This window comes from Crassostrea angulata, chromosome 5 (genome assembly GCF_025612915.1).
Source record: "Crassostrea angulata isolate pt1a10 chromosome 5, ASM2561291v2, whole genome shotgun sequence".
Taxonomy (NCBI): Eukaryota; Metazoa; Mollusca; class Bivalvia; order Ostreida; family Ostreidae; genus Magallana; species Magallana angulata.
In genome coordinates, this window is record NC_069115.1 from 61071718 (window position 1) to 61093446 (window position 21729).

A 21729-nucleotide genomic window follows, 5' to 3' on the forward strand; every position below is an offset into this window, starting at 1 on the left:
TATGTGTCACAGCCCCCCCCCCCCTCCACCCCCAGGGGACAGGATGGAGGGAGCTTTTCATCACATGTATGAATAGTTAACATGAATTATGAAGGTGTTTGATGCTTTGCTGCTGATGTATGATCAATAGGAGTGTGAGTGAAGGATGCTCGTTCAATGGGACCAAACAAATGTTTGAGGTCAACAACCTCTGAGTATCATCATCATGTCTTTAATTCCTTATCAATACTTTACATCAAATTTCTAATAAATTCACAATAATGCTATCCATTTCTATAAAAATTTCTTTATTTCTTGTGAATTTACATTTTATATCACTTTCAATAAGTATGTTGAATATTTTCCGACCACTTGTTAGATAAAGCTATAAGAATGCCGAGGTACCAATTAAACAAGAGGCCCAGGGGCCACATCGCTCACCTGAGCAACAATTGCCTTAATTCTGATCAAATTAGCATTACAGTATCAAAATATCTTGACAACTAAGTACAGTAGATCTTGCTAAAACAAAATTGAAAATCTGCCAATTTTTATCCACCTCTTTCTTGTGGTAAATACCAAGCCCCTTTTGTTGTTGTACCTGTAAGAAGATTTTTCTCTATTCCTATATACCCCCCCCCCCCCCCCATTTTGTGGCCCCACTTTTTTTCTAGGGTATCGTGGTTTCATCAAACTCAGATTTGGGCTTTCCTGGCCTAATAGTTTTGAGAAGAAGATTTTTTTAGAGATTTTCTCTATGTATAAAAATGTATCCCCCATTGTGGCCCCGCCCTACCCCCAGGGACCATGATTTGAACAAACTTGAATCTACACTACCTGAGGATGCTTCCATTTTAATTTGATCTTTTCTGGCCAAATTGTTTTTGAGAAGAAGATTTTTATAGATTTTCTCTATATATTCCTATGTAAAACTTGATCCCCCCATTTTGGCCCCATCCTATCCCCGGGGACCATGATTTGTACAAGCTTGAATCTACACAACCTGAAGATGATTCCATTATAATTTGAGCTTTTCTCGTTTAATAGTTTTTGAGAAGAAGATTTTTTAAGATTTTCTCTATATATTCCTATGTAAAAATTCATCCCCCTATTGTGGCCCCACCCTACCCCCGGGGACTCTGATTTGAACGAACTTGAATCTACACTTTCTGAGGATGCTTCCACTCAAATTTGAGCTTTCCTGGCCTAATAGTTTTTGAGGAGAAGATTTTTAAAAATTTTCTCTATATAATCCTATGTAAAACTTGATCCCCCAATTGTGGCCCCACCCTACCCCCGGGGACCATGATTTTAACAAATTTGAATCTACACTACCTGTGGATGCTCCCATTTTAATTTGATCTTTTCTGGCCCAATAGTTTTTGAGAAGAAGATTTTTAAAGATTTTCTCTATATATTCCTATGTAAAACTTGATCCCCCAATTGTGGCCCCTCCATACCCCCGGGGACCATGATTTGAACAAACTTGAATCTACACTACCTGAGGATGCCTCCACACAAGTTTTAGCTTTTCATGCCAAATAGTTTTTGAGAAGAAGATTTTTGAAAAATACCAACAGATTTTCAATAATTCTCAATTATCTCCCCTTTAAAGAGGGCGTGGCCCTTCATTTGAACAAACTTGAATCCCCTTCACCTAGTGGTGCTTTGTGCCAAATTTGGTTGAAATCTGCCCAGTGGTTCTTGAGAAGAAGATGAAAATGTGAAAAGTTAACAACGACAACAACGACAACGACAACGACGACAACGACAGACAACGGACAAATTGTGATCAGAAAAGCTCACTTGAGCCTTTGGCTCAGGTGAGCTAAAAATCAGATCAGAGAAAACAGATCTTTGATCCGCTCCAACAAATTTGATGTCGCTAAACTGGGGAGCGGATGGAAGTTCTAATTTTAATTAGGTTGGCTGAGGTACCAAATCAAAGCTCACACTGAATTGTGCTGCATCAGACAGGTAGAATACTTTGTCTTACCTGGACCAGGTAAATATACAACAAACCATTCTATCATCTTCTGATTAAGATGAAGACTTTGATATACATATACATGTATACTTGGTTCAGTTGATACCATTTTGTCTAAACAGTTCAGATAAAATTATCAGTTTGACTAGTAATTTGTTCTGATACACAATATTCAGACATTTCTAGTGAAATAGTTTGTATTTGTTTTACCCAAAAGTAATCACCACTGAGTTACTGAAACAGGTAAGTATTTCTTTGAATTTCTACCTGTGGTATAAGGTATATCATTCATCTGGTTACAGGTAAATGATACAATTACATCTTTACCTGGATACAGCAGAAAAATAATCTACTACAGGTAAATATTTCTTTTCACTTTTACCTGGTTGCATCAGGTAAGTAGTTGTTATCTTACCTGGCACAGGTTTCCATATTTGAAAACACGTCATCCTTCATCATGCCCAAATTGTTAAAAGCTTGCCACAAAAATGCACACTCTTATGATAAATCTGTTGAAAAAAATAAACAGAGAATTTACAATGGAACCAATCAAATTAAGTATGATGGCTTGATATACAGTATCTATATTCAACTCTTGTAAGTAAATAACGAAGCTATTCAGAGACAAAATGATCCCTGCTTTCATTGAAGTCAAGAAATCCCCAAAACAAAACTCAGTCACCAGATATCAATGATGTCAATCAAGGGATAAACATGACCTTGACCTTTGCTGACCTCTAGGGTCACAAGGGCGCACACCAAGTTGGAAGGTTATTCTGTTTGTGTCACAATTAATGTAGTAACAGTCAGGTAGAACTGACTACAACATCAAAAGACCAAGCTTGGTTTCAAATCATCCCTTATTTTTAACAAATATAACCTAAACTTACACACGCTCAATTAGAGTATAATCCAAATAAACAGTCCCAGGTTGATAAGTTGACATGGGTTTCAATGGGGACTTGGAATCTTTGACAATTCACCCTGCGTGCCTGCCTATCCATACAATTACAAAGTGTGATGGTGCAGTAGTTCACAACAATGTAACAACTCTGATTCCTCTACTGTTACAGCTTTATCTTGCACGATCGGAGGGAGACAAACAAGTACTACAGATATGCTACAGGCTCTGTTCTAACAATTATCTTATCTGGTCTGTAAGAAGTCATTGTTTCTACAGCAAGGACCATTGTCTTTTCAGGGGGACAGAAAAACTAAACAATACCTGGGTACTCAATGATTTGCTTTGACCTGCGATCCCCCGAGCACTGCAATTTATCTGCAGGAAATGTACACAAATACGGCCCTTTATCTGCGTTTCCATACAGTCCTATACAGACTATTGGGGGGTGACAATCTCTACCCCTCCCCTAGGCATTCTGTGCTTATCGTCGAGCCTTTTGTCTCTATGTTCATTCCACAGAACTCGCTATAAGCCTTATTAATCTGTCATTCCGTTTAAATGACCCAGATTAAAATCGTAGATCTTCTAAATTAAATAGGGTCGTTTAAATTTTGCCACTGGGTAAAGGGTTTCCAACAACTTGACAGGGATTAAAACACTGCACTTTAATCTTAGATCACTAAATCAGGTTAACCCCGAGATTAGTGACCTAAACGAACAGATTAACTTCACAAATCTAGAATTCTGTAACAATTTAATGTGTACCAACTATAATCCTTCTGCAAAAAACCCTGGTGTCCTATTTCCCATGTACAACTCAATTTCTATAAAAATTCCACTCTCTTGAATTTTGAATCAAATTTCATTATTTATTCGATAATTAATATAAACAAGCATATTTCCTTGAGAATAATAACTTATATCTTAATTCTCCTGTCATGTCAAGCATTTATTCCTTAAACATTTCCTGATTAATAACCAGCAGTAAATATCTATTGTTTAGCGAGTCAATACACATAAAATCTGACGGGGAATGTTCTCACAGTCCAAAGATATGCATACAAGAACCTCATCAAAAATTCAAGAACAAAAATTGGTATTCTTGGTGTAAATACGAATTCACCCAAACAAAAGAGTAATGAAGGGTAACCAAGCCTGAAATGGGGCTGTTTTTGAAACAGAGAAATCATTAACATAGACATTTCACAATTAACAAAACAGAAAATGGTAAATCTAAAAGTATAATTAATCTTCATTTACCATACAGAGAGAAAACAGACTTGTACTCTTCTTATTTCAGCTTTATAAAAATCATGAAGATGACATTGTTTGACAGCTTATGAAAGTCATTACTTTCAGTTTATGCAAAAATGAAATTATTTTCCATTTCATACGTCAACTTTAAACCATATATCATGACGAAGAATAAATTAACATAAGCGCCACTACAGGTATTCTTGTTTCACACATCTCAGTTCTAATAAAGTAATCTACTGCCAGCTCCAAATCAGGTCAGATTGCTGGTCAATCATATACCTGGCCATATCTACATACATATATGTTTTCAGAGCGGACACCTATCTGTCATTAAACAACAATAAAAAGTGTGTCACCCTCTGTTATGGCAGCATGCTACTGAAAATAGCACGCATAATTAGTTCATTGCAAATACACTGTATTCAGTAAATCTGTTCAGTTAGCAGTGATGAAATTACACACAAACTAACTCTCTCTCTCTCTCTCTCTCTCTCTCTCTCTCTCTCTCTCTCTCTCTCTCTCTACTTTCGATCGTGGGTCTTTGAACAACGACACTGCTGACATTAATTCCTAATGCCAATACGAGAGGCCGATGTCATTATGGTCGCATCCTTATATCGGTTATTGATAATAAATTCCTAATTGCCTGTCAACTCCGTGTAGTGGAGTGTGTATATTACCTATACACGTGTTTTAGCACCTGTTAGCGCTACGCGAATCTCAAGGTGTGAAAAATTCATTTCAGAACATCTCCATAAAATTCAGTTCGATTTCCAATGTCATTAAAGTCAAACATCGAAAAAGTTAAAATTGAGAGGAGAAATACCTGCAGATTTTTCTTAATCATTTACACAAAGCGGTGCTACCAGCACATGGTGCTAAAAGTACGGGAACGGAGAGGGCGCGCGCGCTTACCTGTTGCTACTGTTTTCTACCGATCGCGGCCTCATGGGCCCCCACAATCCACCGAACAAGAGATCAGAAAAAATTCTTATTAATTTGAAATCATGACAAAATGACTTACCTATTTCCCACGTGAAAACACACACGAGACACGGACAGCACACAAACACAGAACGCAATGGCGGACGGCAATACCCACAATGCTGTGCAATAAACAGTTCGAGCAACACGTGGTCGTGGAAAACAACAAGGAGATTTAGACACGCATCACTGATTCTGCAGGAAACGTGAATGGGCTCAGTAATGCAATACTGAATAATTCAAATGGATTTTTTTCCGATTATAGTCACGATATGTGACATCAAAGAAGCATGATTTATATCATGTTAATATGAAAAATAGAATCGTATTATCAGGGACGGATTTGATTTTAAATCATGCCAAATCCCACACATATTTGAATGATGTAGGCCTATATATTTTTTTCTGTCTTTGATATGTCATAACGAAACATATGTATACATGTATATATATTGTATATATCTATACGTAAATGGTTTCAGCTTCATATGCACCTACATGTATAGATGTCATATTCATATAAATATACTCTAATTTATTGAAGAATATTAAGGAATTCCATCAGGCGACAGGGGCGGATCCAGGATTTGAAGTTAGACGCCTTTTGTATGCAATGGGTCTTTAGACCCGGGGGGGGGGGGGGGCAAGGCATGCACGTAGCATCGGGGGGGGGGGGGCTGCCCCCCTCCCCCACTTTTTCTCGCAGCAACAATTTTTTTTATAAAATTTACCTATAAAAAATTGAATTATTATATGGAGTTGGCCCCCACTTTTTTGGGGAGTATGTAAAAAATTGGTATGAAAATAAGAAATGAGGAGTGAAACTGAAGTTATATACAACCCCCCCCCCCCCCCCCCCAGGGATTAGGATTTTGAAATGTTACTTAAAAAGTAATAAAATTTAAAAAAAAAAATAAAGGTTTGTAGATTAAAGGCGGAATGTCCCTATGCTATTAACTTTACCATATATTTTTAATTGATTTTTATCAGGGTCAACATCAAACAAAATTGAAGTGATTCATGAAGCGCTGCTAGATTTTTTCAAAAATTGAAATGTCTAGGCCAATAATATCAGAGATAGTGAATAGAAAAAGCAAAATATTACTATATTGCAACATAAAATTAAAAATATGAAATGCAAATGATGATAAAGTATAGTTATATACATTGTCAAATTTTGATTATGTTAGAAAACATTACGAAGCTGTGGGTTTTATTTTAGCTCAAATAGCACTTTGTTGTATATAGGTCTGTAACAAAGAACTGCTAACGCTAACACCCGTTTCCCACCTTCATTTAAAATCCAAATACTTCGGATTTTCTGTCAGATATTAAAAAACAATGTTATCTACCAAAAAGTATAATCAAATCCTTATTAATCTATATCAAAATATGATTTGTAGTCAAATTATCAATTTAAAAAAAAAAACGTTTTGCTTAAGGGGAGGGGATCTAAAAAAAATCATTGAAATCGGTCTCTCTGTGACAGGAAAATATTGTTTTGCAACTGATATGTGCATAGAAACTTAATAATTACATGTTTACGTTGGATAGTAATTAAAGAAAATTTTCAATTTGATTCATATTTGTTAATCATTTTTTGAAACGTTACAAAGCAAAATGCTTGTTTGGTTTTTTTTTGGAATGTATTTTGGTCTGTGGACATATGTGCCAACCGTAAAACAACAAACCCTTTGATATAAATATGCTTAATAACAATATATAAAACCTCTCAAAAGGAATTTTTGTTTCATGGGGAGGGGTAGGGAGATGTTTGTTTTGTTTTGTTTTTTTAAATTCCGTTTTCCGTTAGTTTCTATTATGAAGGAGCTATTTTAACCAAAAATTCAAAGCTATCTCTTTGTTTGACCAAATCATTTATATTTAATGAAAATATGCATAAATGTTTACCTTATTATAAAAAAATATTTCAAATAGACAATTATTTAAAAAAAAAAATGACTTTTACTTAGGTGGCTAGACAATATGCTATCGTCCTTTAATCAGCAAGAGTTATCTTTCTTTATAAAAAAATATTTCAGGTTTTTAAAAAAAAGATTCTAATTAAAGAAGAAAGTTTTTTTTTTATATCAATTGCATAAGAAAATTGTAAAATGAATTCATACGTTTCAGATATGCTAAAAATGTAAACCAGAACATGTTGTTATAGCACAAAAGGAGATCTTAAAAATGATTTTTGATATCGGTGTTTTTTTAAATTTCCAGATATTTGGGTGAAGAACATAAAGGGTTAATAAGCCAGACGTCTTAAATGAAATGAGATACTAGGATTTTTTAAATGTTGCTTTCACATATCTGCTCTATCAGAATATAAAAAAAACCTTATTCCGTTTAATTTAGACATTTTTAATGTTATTTTATAGTTTCAAACGATGCTAACTAACGTTAAGTCTAGCGTTTGCAGTTGTTTTGTTTTTCCCCAATAACAATACCTTTACCTTTGAGAACTAACTAGCTTTAAAGTGAAAAAATGAATTTTTTCCATCCAAAGATTCTCTGACCTAAAACATAAAAAATGTATTGTTCAGGTAATGTATTAGTGCATTGATGAAGGAATGAATTCAATGTTAATTAGTTTTATACGATATAAAATGGCTTGGGACAGTTTACGTTAAATAAATCGCGAGGCGCTTATAAAAAGGTGTAAACTGCCCAAATCCATTTTATTTCGTATACAACTAACAAATATTGAATTCATTGCTTTATAATTTAAGGTGGCTCTATACACCACTTTTTGATGACGCAGTAAGCAAAAAAGTAAATCTGGAAGCATGATATTCCGGTACTGGCCGATTTAAACCGAGGCCAAGTGTGTGGGGACCGCTCTTTTGAAAAGTTTGTTTAAATGAATAGATTGAATTTCATAATTGGAAAGTTCATTACTTACAAGTAATGTGGTATGTGACACCTTCACGTTGTGTCGTATTATTTATCGAAATAAACAATAAAATCAAATATAATTTTTTAGATGGTTTCGTTCCCATCATCGACATATTACAGCGTAGTGTAGTGGTTTAGTGGATTCCCTACAAACCTGTAGGTCATAAGTTCGATTCCCGTTGAGAACCATAAATTTTTTAACCTTCCAAAATTTTCTAAAACGTATTTTTTGGTTGAATACTGTGAAAGAAAATTCTAGACCAGTGAAAGTGTTTCAATTATAATATACTTTAATGCACATTAATATCGAAAGATGTTCCTTACCACCTTAAGGGGATGGAAGGGTTGCTTTGAATTTCTCTCAGGTTGGGATACATAAATCCTATAAGCCTAGTCAATTTTCCCCTTTATTTAGTTGACTTAGTTTTGCTTATAGCGAATATATTCACTTTTACAGGCCTATAATTAAATACGTATGTATTTATCATTCCAACATTATATTTACTAGGAAAATTTCTTCAACTCAGAAATGAAAAGTCCCCAAGGTGTTTTGGCCTCGGAACTTAGGAACGATAACCCTTACCTGAGGAACTTTCATACCAAATAAAATTTAAAATATTTTTTGTGTTTATTTTCATTCAATTTTTTATGTCACAGTTATCAAAATACATTTTCTTATAACATCAAGCAACTTTTTCAGATGATTTGTCAACAGAGTCAGAAAATATGAAAAATAATGTTTTGGGGAAATACTAAAAAAAATTGCAATAATAACATTTTTAAATGTTCAGAAGTGTTATATTTTTTTTTATGTGTCCGAAGGAAATATCCATCATATGACAAAAAAATTTCTCTCTGTTAATAGTTAGCTTTTAAAAAAATATTTTATAAAAACACGAAAAAACATTTAAAAATTCTTTAAAGATACCTATAGTATCCCTATCATCATTTTAATATTTGATAAGTATATGTTTTGTGGTCTTCTATTGAAAATTGGAATAAACTGTGGGTGTATAGAGCCACCTTAAGGTTTTGCTCTTGATTTTAGACTAAAAACAGTTAGTTAAATATAGTTATATTTGAAACAATTCCAAATCAATGGAGGGATGGGGGGCGGGGGGCATAGTAATTGCCTCATTTTTTAGAATTTGATCCATGTGTTTAGTTTTCTGTAATTTTTAAAGTTTTCTATAATTTTCGGATTGAACAAAAACATTTTTTGTATGGTAATTTATTCATAAATAAATGTCGTTTTCCAAAAAAATTGGGAACCAGCACAACCCCTTCTTGCTAAGTGTCTGTAATAATTGTAAGATGACAGAAAAAGTGAGATTATTTTCTACAGAAGTTACCCCTCTTGTTAGATGGTCATTTTTATTTAAGACCTGCAGTAATTCCATCAAAAGCATCTGCCTTGCAGAAATATACGAAAAATTTCATGTCAATTTTGTCTTTGGAATAGCTTTAAATTAATCAGCTAAAAATGATAAGACTGATTGGCAGTCATTGGTACTGTGTACTCACCAGTACTTCTAGTAGAGGTCTGTCTGTCCGTTGTTAGTGTCTCTGTACAGGATAATTGATCAGTAACTGGTACTGTGTGAGTTCTAGTAGAGGCCTGTCTGTACCTTGGTAGTGTCTCTGTACAGTACAACTGATCAGTCACTGGTACTGTGTAAACACTAGTAGAGGTCTGTCTGTACCTTGTTAGTGTCTCTGTACAGTACAACTGATCAGTCACTGGTACTGTGTAAACACTAGTAGAGGTGTGTCTGTCCCTTGTTGGTGTCTTTGTACAGTACAACTGAACAGTCACTGGTACTGTGTAAGCACTAGTAGAGGTCTGTCTGTCCCTTGTTAGTGTCTCTATACAGTACAACTGATCAGTCATTGGTACTGTGTAAGCACTAGTAGAGGTCTGTCTGTCCTTTGTTAGTGTCTCTGTACAGTACAACTGATTAGTCATTGGTACTGTGTAAGCACTAGTAGAGGTCTGTCTGTCCCTTGTTGGTGTCTCTGTACAGTACAACTGATCAGTCACTGGTACTGTGTAAGCACTAGTAGAGGTCTGTCTGTCCTTTGTTAGTGTCTCTGTACAGTACAACTGATTAGTCATTGGTACTGTGTAAACACTAGTAGAGGTCTGTCTGTCCCTTGTTGGTGTCTCTGTATAGTACAACTGATCAGTCACTGGTACTGTGTAAGCACTAGTAGAGGTCTGTCTGTCCCTTGTTAGTGTCTCTATACAGTACAACTGATCAGTCATTGGTACTGTGTAAGCACTAGTAGAGGTCTGTCTGTCCTTTGTTAGTGTCTCTGTACAGTACAACTGATTAGTCATTGGTACTGTGTAAGCACTAGTAGAGGTCTGTCTGTCCCTTGTTGGTGTCTCTGTACAGTACAACTGATCAGTCACTGGTACTGTGTAAGCACTAGTAGAGGTCTGTCTGTCCTTTGTTAGTGTCTCTGTACAGTACAACTGATTAGTCATTGGTACTGTGTAAACACTAGTAGAGGTCTGTCTGTCCCTTGTTGGTGTCTCTGTATAGTACAACTGATCAGTCACTGGTACTGTGTAAGCACTAGTAGAGGTGTGTCTGTCCCTTGTTGGTGTCTCTGTATAGTACAACTGATCAGTCACTGGTACTGTGTAAGCACTAGTAGAGGTCTGTCTGTCCGTTGTTAGTGTCTCTGTACAGGATAATTGATCAGTAACTGGTACTGTGTGAGTTCTAGTAGAGGCCTGTCTGTACCTTGGTAGTGTCTCTGTACAGTACAACTGATCAGTCACTGGTACTGTGTAAACACTAGTAGAGGTCTGACTGTCCCTTGTTAGTATCTCTGTACAGTACAACTGATTAGTCATTGGTACTGTGTAAGCACTAGTAGAGGTCTGTCTGTCCCTTGTTAGTGTCACTATACAGTACAACTGATCAGTCACTGGTACTGTGTAAGCACTAGTAGAGGTCTGTCTGTCCGTTGTTAGTGTCTCTGTACAGTACAACTGATTAGTCATTGGTACTGTGTAAGCACTAGTAGAGGTGTGTCTGTCCCTTGTTGGTGTCTCTGTACAGTACAACTGATCAGTCACTGGTACTGTGTAAGCACTAGTAGAGGTCTGTCTGTCCCTTGTTAGTGTCTCTGTACAGTACAACTGATCAGTCACTGGTACTGTGTAAACACTAGTAGAGGTCTGACTGTCCGTTGTTAGTGTCTCTGTACAGGATAATTGATCAGTCACTGGTACTGTGTAAGCACAAGTAGAGGTCTGTCTGTCCCTTGTTAGTGTCTCTATACAGTACAACTGATCAGTCATTGGTACTGTGTAAGCACAAGTAGAGGTCTGTCTGTCCCTTGTTAGTGTCTCTATACAGTACAACTGATTAGTCATTGGTACTGTGTGAGCACTAGTAGAGGTCTGTCTGTACCTTGCTAGTGTCTCTGTACAGTACAACTGATCAGTCATTGGTACTGTGTAAGCACTAGTAGAGGTCTGTCTGTCCCTTGTTAGTGTCTCTGTACAGTACAACTGATCAGTCACTGGTACTGTGTAAACACTAGTAGAGGTCTGACTGTCCGTTGTTAGTGTCTCTGTACAGGATAATTGATCAGTCACTGGTACTGTGTAAGCACAAGTAGAGGTCTGTCTGTCCCTTGTTAGTGTCTCTATACAGTACAACTGATCAGTCATTGGTACTGTGTAAGCACAAGTAGAGGTCTGTCTGTCCCTTGTTAGTGTCTCTATACAGTACAACTGATTAGTCATTGGTACTGTGTGAGCACTAGTAGAGGTCTGTCTGTACCTTGCTAGTGTCTCTGTACAGTACAACTGATCAGTCACTGGTACTGTGTAAGCACTAGTAGAGGTCTGTCTGTCCCTTGTTAGTGTCTCTATACAGTACAACTGATCAGTAACTGGTACTGTGTGAGTTCTAGTAGAGGCCTGTCTGTCCATTGTTAGTGTCTCTGTACAGTACAACTGATCAGTCATTGGTACTGTGTAAGCACTAGTAGAGGTCTGTCTGTCCATTGTTAGTGTCTCTGTACAGTACAACTGATCAGTCATTGGTACTGTGTAAGCACTAGTAGAGGTGTGTCTGTCCTTTGTTAGTGTCTTTGTACAGTACAACTGAACAGTCACTGGTACTGTGTAAGCACTAGTAGAGGTCTGTCTGTCCCTTGTTAGTGTCTCTATACAGTACAACTGATCAGTCATTGGTACTGCGTAAGCACTAGTAGAGGTCTGTCTGTCCTTTGTTAGTGTCTCTGTACAGTACAACTGATTAGTCATTGGTACTGTGTAAGCACTAGTAGAGGTCTGTCTGTCCCTTGTTGGTGTCTCTGTACAGTACAACTGATCAGTCACTGGTACTGTGTAAGCACTAGTAGAGGTCTGTCTGTACCTTGTTAGTGTCTCTGTACAGTACAACTGATCAGTCACTGGTACTGTGTAAACACTAGTAGAGGTCTGACTGTACCTTGTTAGTGTCTCTGTACAGTACAACTGATCAGTCACTGGTACTGTGTAAGCACTAGAAGAGGTCTGTCTGTCCCTTGTTAGTGTCTCTGTACAGGATAATTGATCAGTCACTGGTACTGTGTAAGCTCTAGTAGAGGTCTGTCTGTCCCTTGTTAGTGTCTCTGTACAGTACAACTGATGAGTCACTGGTACTGTGTAAGCACTAGTAGAGGTCTGTCTGTCCCTTGTTAGTGTCTCTGTACAGTACAACTGATCAGTCACTGGTACTGTGAAAGAACTAGTAGAGGTCTGTCTGTCCCTTGTTAGTGTCTCTGTACAGTACAACTGATCAGTCACTAGTACTGTGTAATCACTAACAGAGGTCTGTCTGTCATTAATCATATAGTGTCTATGTACAGTGCAACTGATCAGTCACTGGTACTGCGTAAGCACTAGTAGAGGTCTGTCTGTCCCTTGTTAGTGTCTATGTACAGGATAACTGATCAGTCACTGGTACTGTGTAAGCACTAGTAGAGGTCTGTCTGTCCCTTGTTAGTGTCTCTGTACAGTACAACTGATAAGTCACTGGTACTGTGTGAGCACTAGTAGAGGTCTGTCTGTACCTTGTAAGTGTCTCTGTACAGTACACGTGATCAGTCGCTGGTACTGTGTAAGCACTAGTAGAGATCTGTCTGTCCCTTTTTAGTGTCTCTGTACAGTACAACTGATAAGTCACTGGTACTGTGTGAGCACTAGTAGAGGTCTGTCTGTACCTTGTAAGTGCCTCTGTACAGTACTACTGATTAGTCATTGGTACTGTGTAAGCACTAGTAGAGATCTGTATGACATTTATCAAATGGTGTCTCTGTACAGTACAACTGATCAGTCACTGGTACTGTGTAAGCACTAGTAGAGGTCTGTCTGTCCCTTGTTAGTGTTTCTGTACAGTAGAACTGATTAGTCATTGGTACTGTGTAAGCACTAAAAGAGATCAGTCTGTCCCTTGTAAGTGTCTCTGTGCAGTAAAACTGATCAGTCACTGGTACTGTGTGAGCACTAGTAGAGGTCTGTCTGTACCTTGTTAGTGTCTCTGTACAGTACAACTGATCAGTCGCTGGTACTGTGTAGGCACTAGTAGAGGTCTGTTTGTCCCTTATTAGTGTCTCTGTACAGTACAACTGATTAGTCACTGGTACTGTGTAAGCACTAGGAGAGGTCTCTCCGTCTCTTGTTAGTGTTTTTGTACTGTACAACTGATTAGTCATTGGTACTGTGTAAGCACTAGTAGAGGTCTGTCTGTACCTTGTTAGTGTCTATGTACAGGATAATTGATCAGTCACTGGTACTGTGTAAGCACTAGTAGAGGTCTGTCTGTACCTTGTTAGTGTTTCTGTACAGTACAATTGATAAGTCATTGGTACTGTGTAAGCACAAGTAGAGGTCTGTCTGTACCTTGTTAGTTTCTATGTACAGTACAACTGATTAGTCATTGGTACTGTGTAAGCACTAGTAGAGGTGTGTCTGTCCTTTGTTAGTGTCTCTGTACAGTACAACTGATCAGTTATTGGTACTTGATTAGCACTAGTTGAGGTCTGTCTGTCCCTTGTTAGTGTCTCTGTACATGATTACTGGTCACTTATTGCTACTACATTACCACTAGTTGAGGTCCCAGTCTGTACGTCTGTATCTGTTAAATGTGACACCAATTCATTTAATTTTATTGAAACGTAATTATCTTGTTGTGACCCTTTTTTCGAAACTTTTTTTTTAAATTGTAAAATTTCAAATTTTACGATACTTGATTAAAAATATGTTTTAATTTTTTTTGAAAAGGTAAGAATTTTAAAAACCCCTAGCGGGATTCGAACTCATGACTTACAGTTTTGTAGAAAACCCATTACGCTACACCGCTAGGGAACAATTTCAGGAAAGAAAAAGATTGTAAAATTATGGTTAATTTCATCGTTTATTTTGATAGGAAGTACGTCACAATATGGAGGTATCCCATATCACCTTAAAGCTGACATGAATTCATAAAAGCATTTGGTCGTCATATTAGTTTCGATTGCTCCTCTACTGCCACTGGGGTATATATACCGGTTGAGAAAGTCACGGTCGGTTGCTTTCCGATCGAGGCATTCAGTATGCACGGACTTTTAATTGCATGAACTACACATTGTAGTAAAATGTTTGTAGCAAAGAATAAAGATAAACAATCAATGATATAAAATTATATTTATTCTTTGAAAGGATTTCCAGATAACTTTACTATTTTGCACAGACAGTGCTGCATCACTTCGCATTCACATCGAACACGTGTGTCGTTCATACAGAGTGAATAACGTCTGCGTCTCTTTGAAAACCCCGGCGGCACTACATCCAATACAGTAGATCTATGATTGTAAATCCAAAAAGAAACAACGTAACATCATTTCCAACCGTTTCTACAAAAAACGCTCCGTTTCTAAAATCCATGCGATCATTGACATTGCTCGATCTGCCACAGTGTGTGGTTTGCGCATGTGCGATGTTATAACATACACAGGTAAACGGTCCACAATTATGGAGGAATTTTATAAGTATCTGCGCCTGGATTTCAGTCTGTCTTGTTTCGTCGTTTATTGGATATATCTTGCCAGTGCAGTCATTTTATCTTTCTTCAAAACGCGTTTCTACACGGCTTTTCGTCCAAGGTAACGTGTTCGGGTGTATGAAATACCTGAATGCGGTGAAGCATGAACTGTGCTCTCGGCCTTATATAGGGGGTGTGTAGCGATGGGCAGAACAATAGAAATCGACAACTAATATGGCGGTAGTCGGAGATAAAAGGGAAATAATGCGTATTTATGAATTCATGTCAGCTTTAACGAACATCAACTTACTGGACCTTTAAAAATTGGTCCGTCCGTGCAACAGTTTGGTCACGTCGGTCCACGGGAAGTACTCAACGTCTTTCTCCCGTCTCTCATGTACATAGTTCTGGCACATCATTTTTTTTTACAATGGTTTAAGCACGACTACAGTAATTTATTATACCTATGGTCCAGTTTCTCTGAGGTAAGCCTTAAATGTTTGATATACTCACTGTGTTTTAATAGTATTGTTTGATAATGCAGAAAAAATCTTAAAACATCTAGTTACAAAGTTTCTCGGTAATGTCAACTTAAAGCTATTCCTGTTTATTATTGCTGTTTATCAATATCTAGCAGGCATATATTTATATACGGTGGTCCGTTTATGTCTTTAAGTATATAAATATCGTGTTCCGTTGGTCTAATATTAGTAAGTGGAATGTGGAAAGTGTGAGTTAGAGTAAGCAAGCGTAAAATAATGCATGCATATCGTGTATGTAATGCGTTAGAGAAGTTATAAGTAAGTAAAATGGCTATCATTGAGACATAAAGTATTTGTGTACATTATTAGTGTAAGGATGGTGCCTACCTTGTGACATAAGTATGAATTTGAACATATAACAGGTCTAAGTCTTCCTGGTACTTTCCTCATATCTACATCGTATCTTCTACGACATCCTCGTCATATTGAATGGAGCATCATCCTCCAACTAGAGACCCGGACCAGTGGAATAGTATCCTAAAAACAATCTCCTCCAAGATGGGAACCATGTATATATGTTGAGTAAATTTAAGACAGTAATCAAACACTAAATCATTTGTGTAAAAACATTCTTTCTTATTTCTGAGGGGGGTTGTGGGTTGGGATGTGATGTTATCCCTAGGTCACTGATCATTTGTGACAATCATTAAGATATGAGGTGTATCGACATAATAATGACGCTAAAACATTTTAGAATATCCAATCGATGACAAATCAAATCGATGACAAATCTATATCCAATCGATGAAATATCAAATCGATGACAAATCTATATCCAATCGATGACATATCAAATCGATGACATATCTATATCCAATAGATGACACATCAATATACAATCAATGACATATCAATATACAATCAATAACATATCAATATCCAACCAATGACATACCAATATCCAACCAATGAAATATCTATATCCAATCAATAACATACCAATATCCAACCAATGAAATATCAATATCCAACCAATGACATACCAATATCCAACCAATGAAATATCTATATCCAATCAATAACATATCAATATCCAACCAATGACATACCAATATCCAACCAATGACATACCTATATCCAATCAATAACATACCAATATCCAACCAATGAAATATCTATATCCAATCAATAACACATCAATATCCAACCAATGACATACCAATATCCAACCAATAACATATCTATATCCAACCAATGACATACCAATATCCAATCAATGACATATCAATATCCAACAAATGACATACCAATTTCCAACCAATGACATACCAATATCCAACCAATGACATACCAATATCCAACCAATGACATTCCAATATCCAACCAATGACATATCAATATCCAATCAATAACATATAAATATCCAACCAATGGCATACCGATATTCAACCAATGACGTATAAATATGCAACCAATGACATACCAATATTGTATTGTTAACAAGATTTTGTTTGATTGTGTATTTTGCTAAAGTCTAATTATTATCTAAATACATTTAGAGTTATCTTCCATTATCATTTTGATATGTATTTTCTGCAGTTATCTTTCCTTTTTGAACCTAGAGTTATCCTTTCATTATATAATTTAGAGTTACTTTTCCTAATTGTTGACTTCCTGTTTTGTTGTTTGTGTGACCCACACAAGGACACTCAGTCCATCCAACATGTTTTTTGTATTCGTATGCTGCCACACACTGTAAGTAGTTTTCTGTTTATATATATTACATACACGGCTATTCATTTATGTGTTTACTGTTTTGTATTTTATATAAATGCAGCTTAAAAGTAAATTTCTAATTATCTCTAAAAAGTATGGAACGCCATTAGTGTCATTGTCAGTCTTAGTAAATGAACGTACGTTTGTTACATTTTTCTATGGAAACCCATTTGTGATAAAATTCATTGTTTTGGACCCTATCTTAATACTGTTATTTGTATTTCTATTCTTTCATTACAATCTATTATTATATGCATTTTGTCTTTACATGTACATTGTTTTGAGAACGTATGAGTAATTCATACTTTGTTTTTGTTTCAGTTTTTTACCGCATACACAATAAATTCGATGCACTGGATTGTTGTGTTGGTTCACTATCTGTAGGCAAAGGCAGAATAAATATCCAACCAATGGCATATCAATATCCAACCAATGACATACCAATATCCAACCAATGACATACCAATATCCGTTCAATGACATATCAATATCCAACCAATGATATACCAATATCCAACCAATGATATACCAATATCCAACCAATGATATACCAATATCCAATCAATAACATACCAATATCCAACCAATGACATACCAATATCCAACCAATGACATTCCAATATCCAACCAATGACATACCTTTATCCAATCAATAACATATAAATATCCAACCAATGGCATACCGATATTCAACCAATGATATACCAATATCCAACCAATGACATACCAATATCCAACCAATGACATACCAATATCCAACCAATGACATACCAATATCCAACCAATGACATAACTACATACGCAATTTGTATAAATTTTGACGTGTATCAAGTACAGTTGAAGTAATAATAAGTGAATAGGGGCGTTGATGTTGTCATACCAGCGATTGCTTAAAAATAACTGACTATTTATGGAACTATTGTAAACTCAAAACGAAGTGTCAAATACATTAAATGGCTTTATATTATAAAACTGCAGATTTCTTTTTTCTACCTTCATTTTTTTATGTTTTTATTCTGCTTATGTAAATTCTTTGCAGGTATAACTAAGTTTTTGTTACAACAATGTATAAATATATCCAAAAAATGGACTTTGCCACGCAATTAGTCTAGTGATTTGCCATTTGCCCAATTATTCGTTGATGAAATGTTATATAAAAATGTATATGCAGAAAAGATGCTGCAATTGAATAATTGTTAACTGTGCATTAGTTAAACAGTACAGCCAAAAACACATGTGTGAATAACTTCAGTTTAACCTATTGCATCGTTAGTAAATAAGAAATAATGTTGATTGTAATAGTTGAAATACATAAAAATCCCTATCACATGCTTAATTAACGTAATTATGAGCTTCCGGAAATTTAAGGGTCGTACAAACCGGAATAATCTTATATCGTTTCTTTGTACCACGTGGATCTTGATTGACAGTAATTGACACGTGCTGAAAACTACAAGATCTTCGTCCGACTACGGTCATCATGGTAACCGAGGTTAAAGAGACTCTCTAAACGGAACACATCGTCACTTACTCGATAATTTATAAACGGTTTATACCAATTTCTGTTCATTTTAAAATAAACAGACATACATGTAAATATGTCAAATAACCCCTCAAGGGGCCTCATTTACAATCAAAGTACTGAAGAACTGACGTTGATTTTGTCGATGTTTATTTATTTTAAAATCAATGATATGTTATTTTGCATGACAAATACATGTAGTTTCTAATTTGTATTTGATGTACGCACATTTTTATAATATGAATTTTTTGACTTTTTCGACAAGAATGTCGAGAAACCCCCATATGAATCATGTTAAATAATATTTAAAGATAAAATTAATTCAATCAAACTATTTATCAGTAATAGAAATATTTCTCGAAAATTGTATGGATCCAAACAACTCTAGACTCGTTCAACCAAACGCTCGGCTGACACCGTAAATCTCCGACAAGCAAGAGAGACTCTCTGCTTGTCGGAGATTTATGGAGACAGCCGAGCGTCGAGTTGAACGAGATTATATTACACTCTTGCGTAGGAATACATGTACATACGATTACAAAAAATATCTAAATTGTTCGAACCATTTAAAATCGGATTATTTTCAACGTTTTTATAAATAAGTTTCCCTGAAAAACAATGCTTTAGCATACATTACATCGAATTTATCAATTATTTTCAAGAACTAAGTCTTGTCAGCAGCGATGATTTGTGCTGAGGTCCAAACACTGTTCCACTTTCGGTTTGTCTGAGTAACTGCATAGGAGAGTTGATTAAAATCAACTCCCAATAATGAATTACAAAATAATAATTGTGGTTATTTTAAAAACGTTGAACAAATATTGCCTGGGAGAAGTAGAAAAGACATCAACACACATGTACAGGAGAATCTTCGCGAGCCCTGCATGTGTTTTGTTTACAGTAAATACGCATGCGTAATAGTATAGAAGGCTGACCCAGTAACACGTTGCGATGTAAATATGTGATAGGTTATACGTAATTATTAATTTTAATGAAATAATTAGATTTATTTCATGGTGAACTTTGTAATTTTCGGAAAGTTTATACATTCATGAGTAGTACAAAAATACCGAACCCGATCGGACAATTTTTTCAAGTCGGTTTTTTGATAAGATGCGCCGTACTGTCTCTTTAACTGTATTATTTTTTTTTATCTATGTATGTCCATTATATTTTTGTGCACGTATATTATTTTCTTGAATACTGCAACTGTGAACAGGTAAAGGCCAAATGCCAACATTTGTGACAAAACGAATGTTGCTCTATAAAAATACATTGTTAAAAATAGACAATTTTTATTATGTGAAAAAATTGTAATTCCAAAACACACATAAAAGGTCAGTTTGTCATTAACCCAACTCAATGTGATATTAATTCCTGGGCTCATCCATACCCCCACTCTATGATATTTATCCCTGGGCTCATTCATTCCCCACTCTCTGTGATATTTATCCCTGGGCTCATCCATACCCCACTCTATGTGATATTTATCCCTGGGCTAATCCATACCCCACTCTATGTGATATTTATTCCTGGGCTCATCCATACCCCACTCTATGTGATATTTATTCCTGGGCTAATCCATACCCCACTCTATGTGATATTTATTCCTGGGCTAATCCATACCCCACTCTATGTGATATTTATTCCTGGGCTAATCCATACCCCACTCTATGTGATATTTATTCCTGGGCTAATCCATACCCCACTCTATGTGATATTTATCCCTGGGCTCATCCATACCCCACTCTATGTGATATTTATCCCTGGGCTAATCCATACCCCACTCTATGTGATATTTATTCCTGGGCTAATCCATGCCCCACTCTATGTGATATTTATCCCTGGGCTAATCCATACCCCACTCTATGTGATATTTATCCCTGGGCTCATCCATACCCCACTCTATGTGATATTTATTCCTGGGCTAATCCATACCCCACTCTATGTGATATTTATTCCTGGGCTCATCCATACCCCACTCTATGTGATATTTATTCCTGGGCTATTCATACCCCACTCTATCTGATATTTATCCCTGGGCTCATCCATACCCCACTCTATGTGATATTTATTCCTGGGCTAATCCATACCCACTCTATGTGATATTTATTCCTGGGCTAATCCATACCCCACTCTATGTGATATTTATTCCTGGGCTAATCCATACCCCACTCTATGTGATATTTATTCCTGGGCTAATCCAAACTCCACTTTAGGTGATATTTGTCCCTGGGCTTATCCATACCAAACTCTATGTGATATTTATCCATTGGCTCATCAAAGTTATTTTTATTTTGCATATTTATACTTATATCCTATTAAGTACACTATATCCCAAAAGGACTTCTACATCCTCTGTTTGAGTGATGGTCTCGACCTGTAGAATGCTAGGTGTAAAGAGATAATGTTATCAAAATCTGTGAGTTTGTCTCTTTTGAAGACCCAGCTATTATAAGTACACCTACCTCGCAGGTTGTAAATCATGTGTAAAAGTCAATGCTCTTTAAGAAGATAAACGTTTAATTCAATCACTGTACACAGGCTTATTTTCGCCCCTTGTAATTTTCACCCTTCTACACTTGCAGTTTCGCCCAGTACTGTATTCACCCAGACAAAGTTATGTTTAAAGATAGATATTATGAGATATTTGAATTTGCCCAGTCCTAAATTCACTTGCTGGCAATGAGAGCGAAAGGGGCGAAAATAAAACGGGGGCGAATATTTCCCTTATACAGTATTTTGTGATGAATTGTATGCACATTTTATTCTATGTAATAGTTGTGTTCTTTTAGAATATTCGTGTATTTTTTTCTATCTTTGTATGAATTCTAAAATTAAAAATAAATGAATGGTTTTAGATGTCCGATTTTTAAAACTAACAATTTTCACACCAAAAATACTCG

The 21729-nt window shown here is 36.1% G+C and overlaps 1 protein-coding gene across 5 annotated transcripts in view; it reads right to left on the minus strand.

Annotated features, from left to right (window-relative positions):
• LOC128183066 (CUGBP Elav-like family member 2) overlaps nucleotides 1-5306 on the minus strand; it is a 37812-nt gene extending 32506 nt beyond the window's left edge. The window contains exons 1-2 of one of the 5 annotated variants that reach the window (XM_052851903.1): nucleotides 5152-5306; nucleotides 2382-2475 (exon numbers count right to left, since the gene is read on the minus strand). In XM_052851903.1, the coding sequence (XP_052707863.1) occupies nucleotides 2382-2425 (44 nt within the window). In that variant the 5' untranslated portion in view covers nucleotides 2426-2475; nucleotides 5152-5306. The other 4 variants (XM_052851905.1, XM_052851906.1, XM_052851907.1 and 1 more) reach the window with 4 other exon arrangements.
• Nucleotides 5307-21729: the final 16423 nt, after the last annotated feature.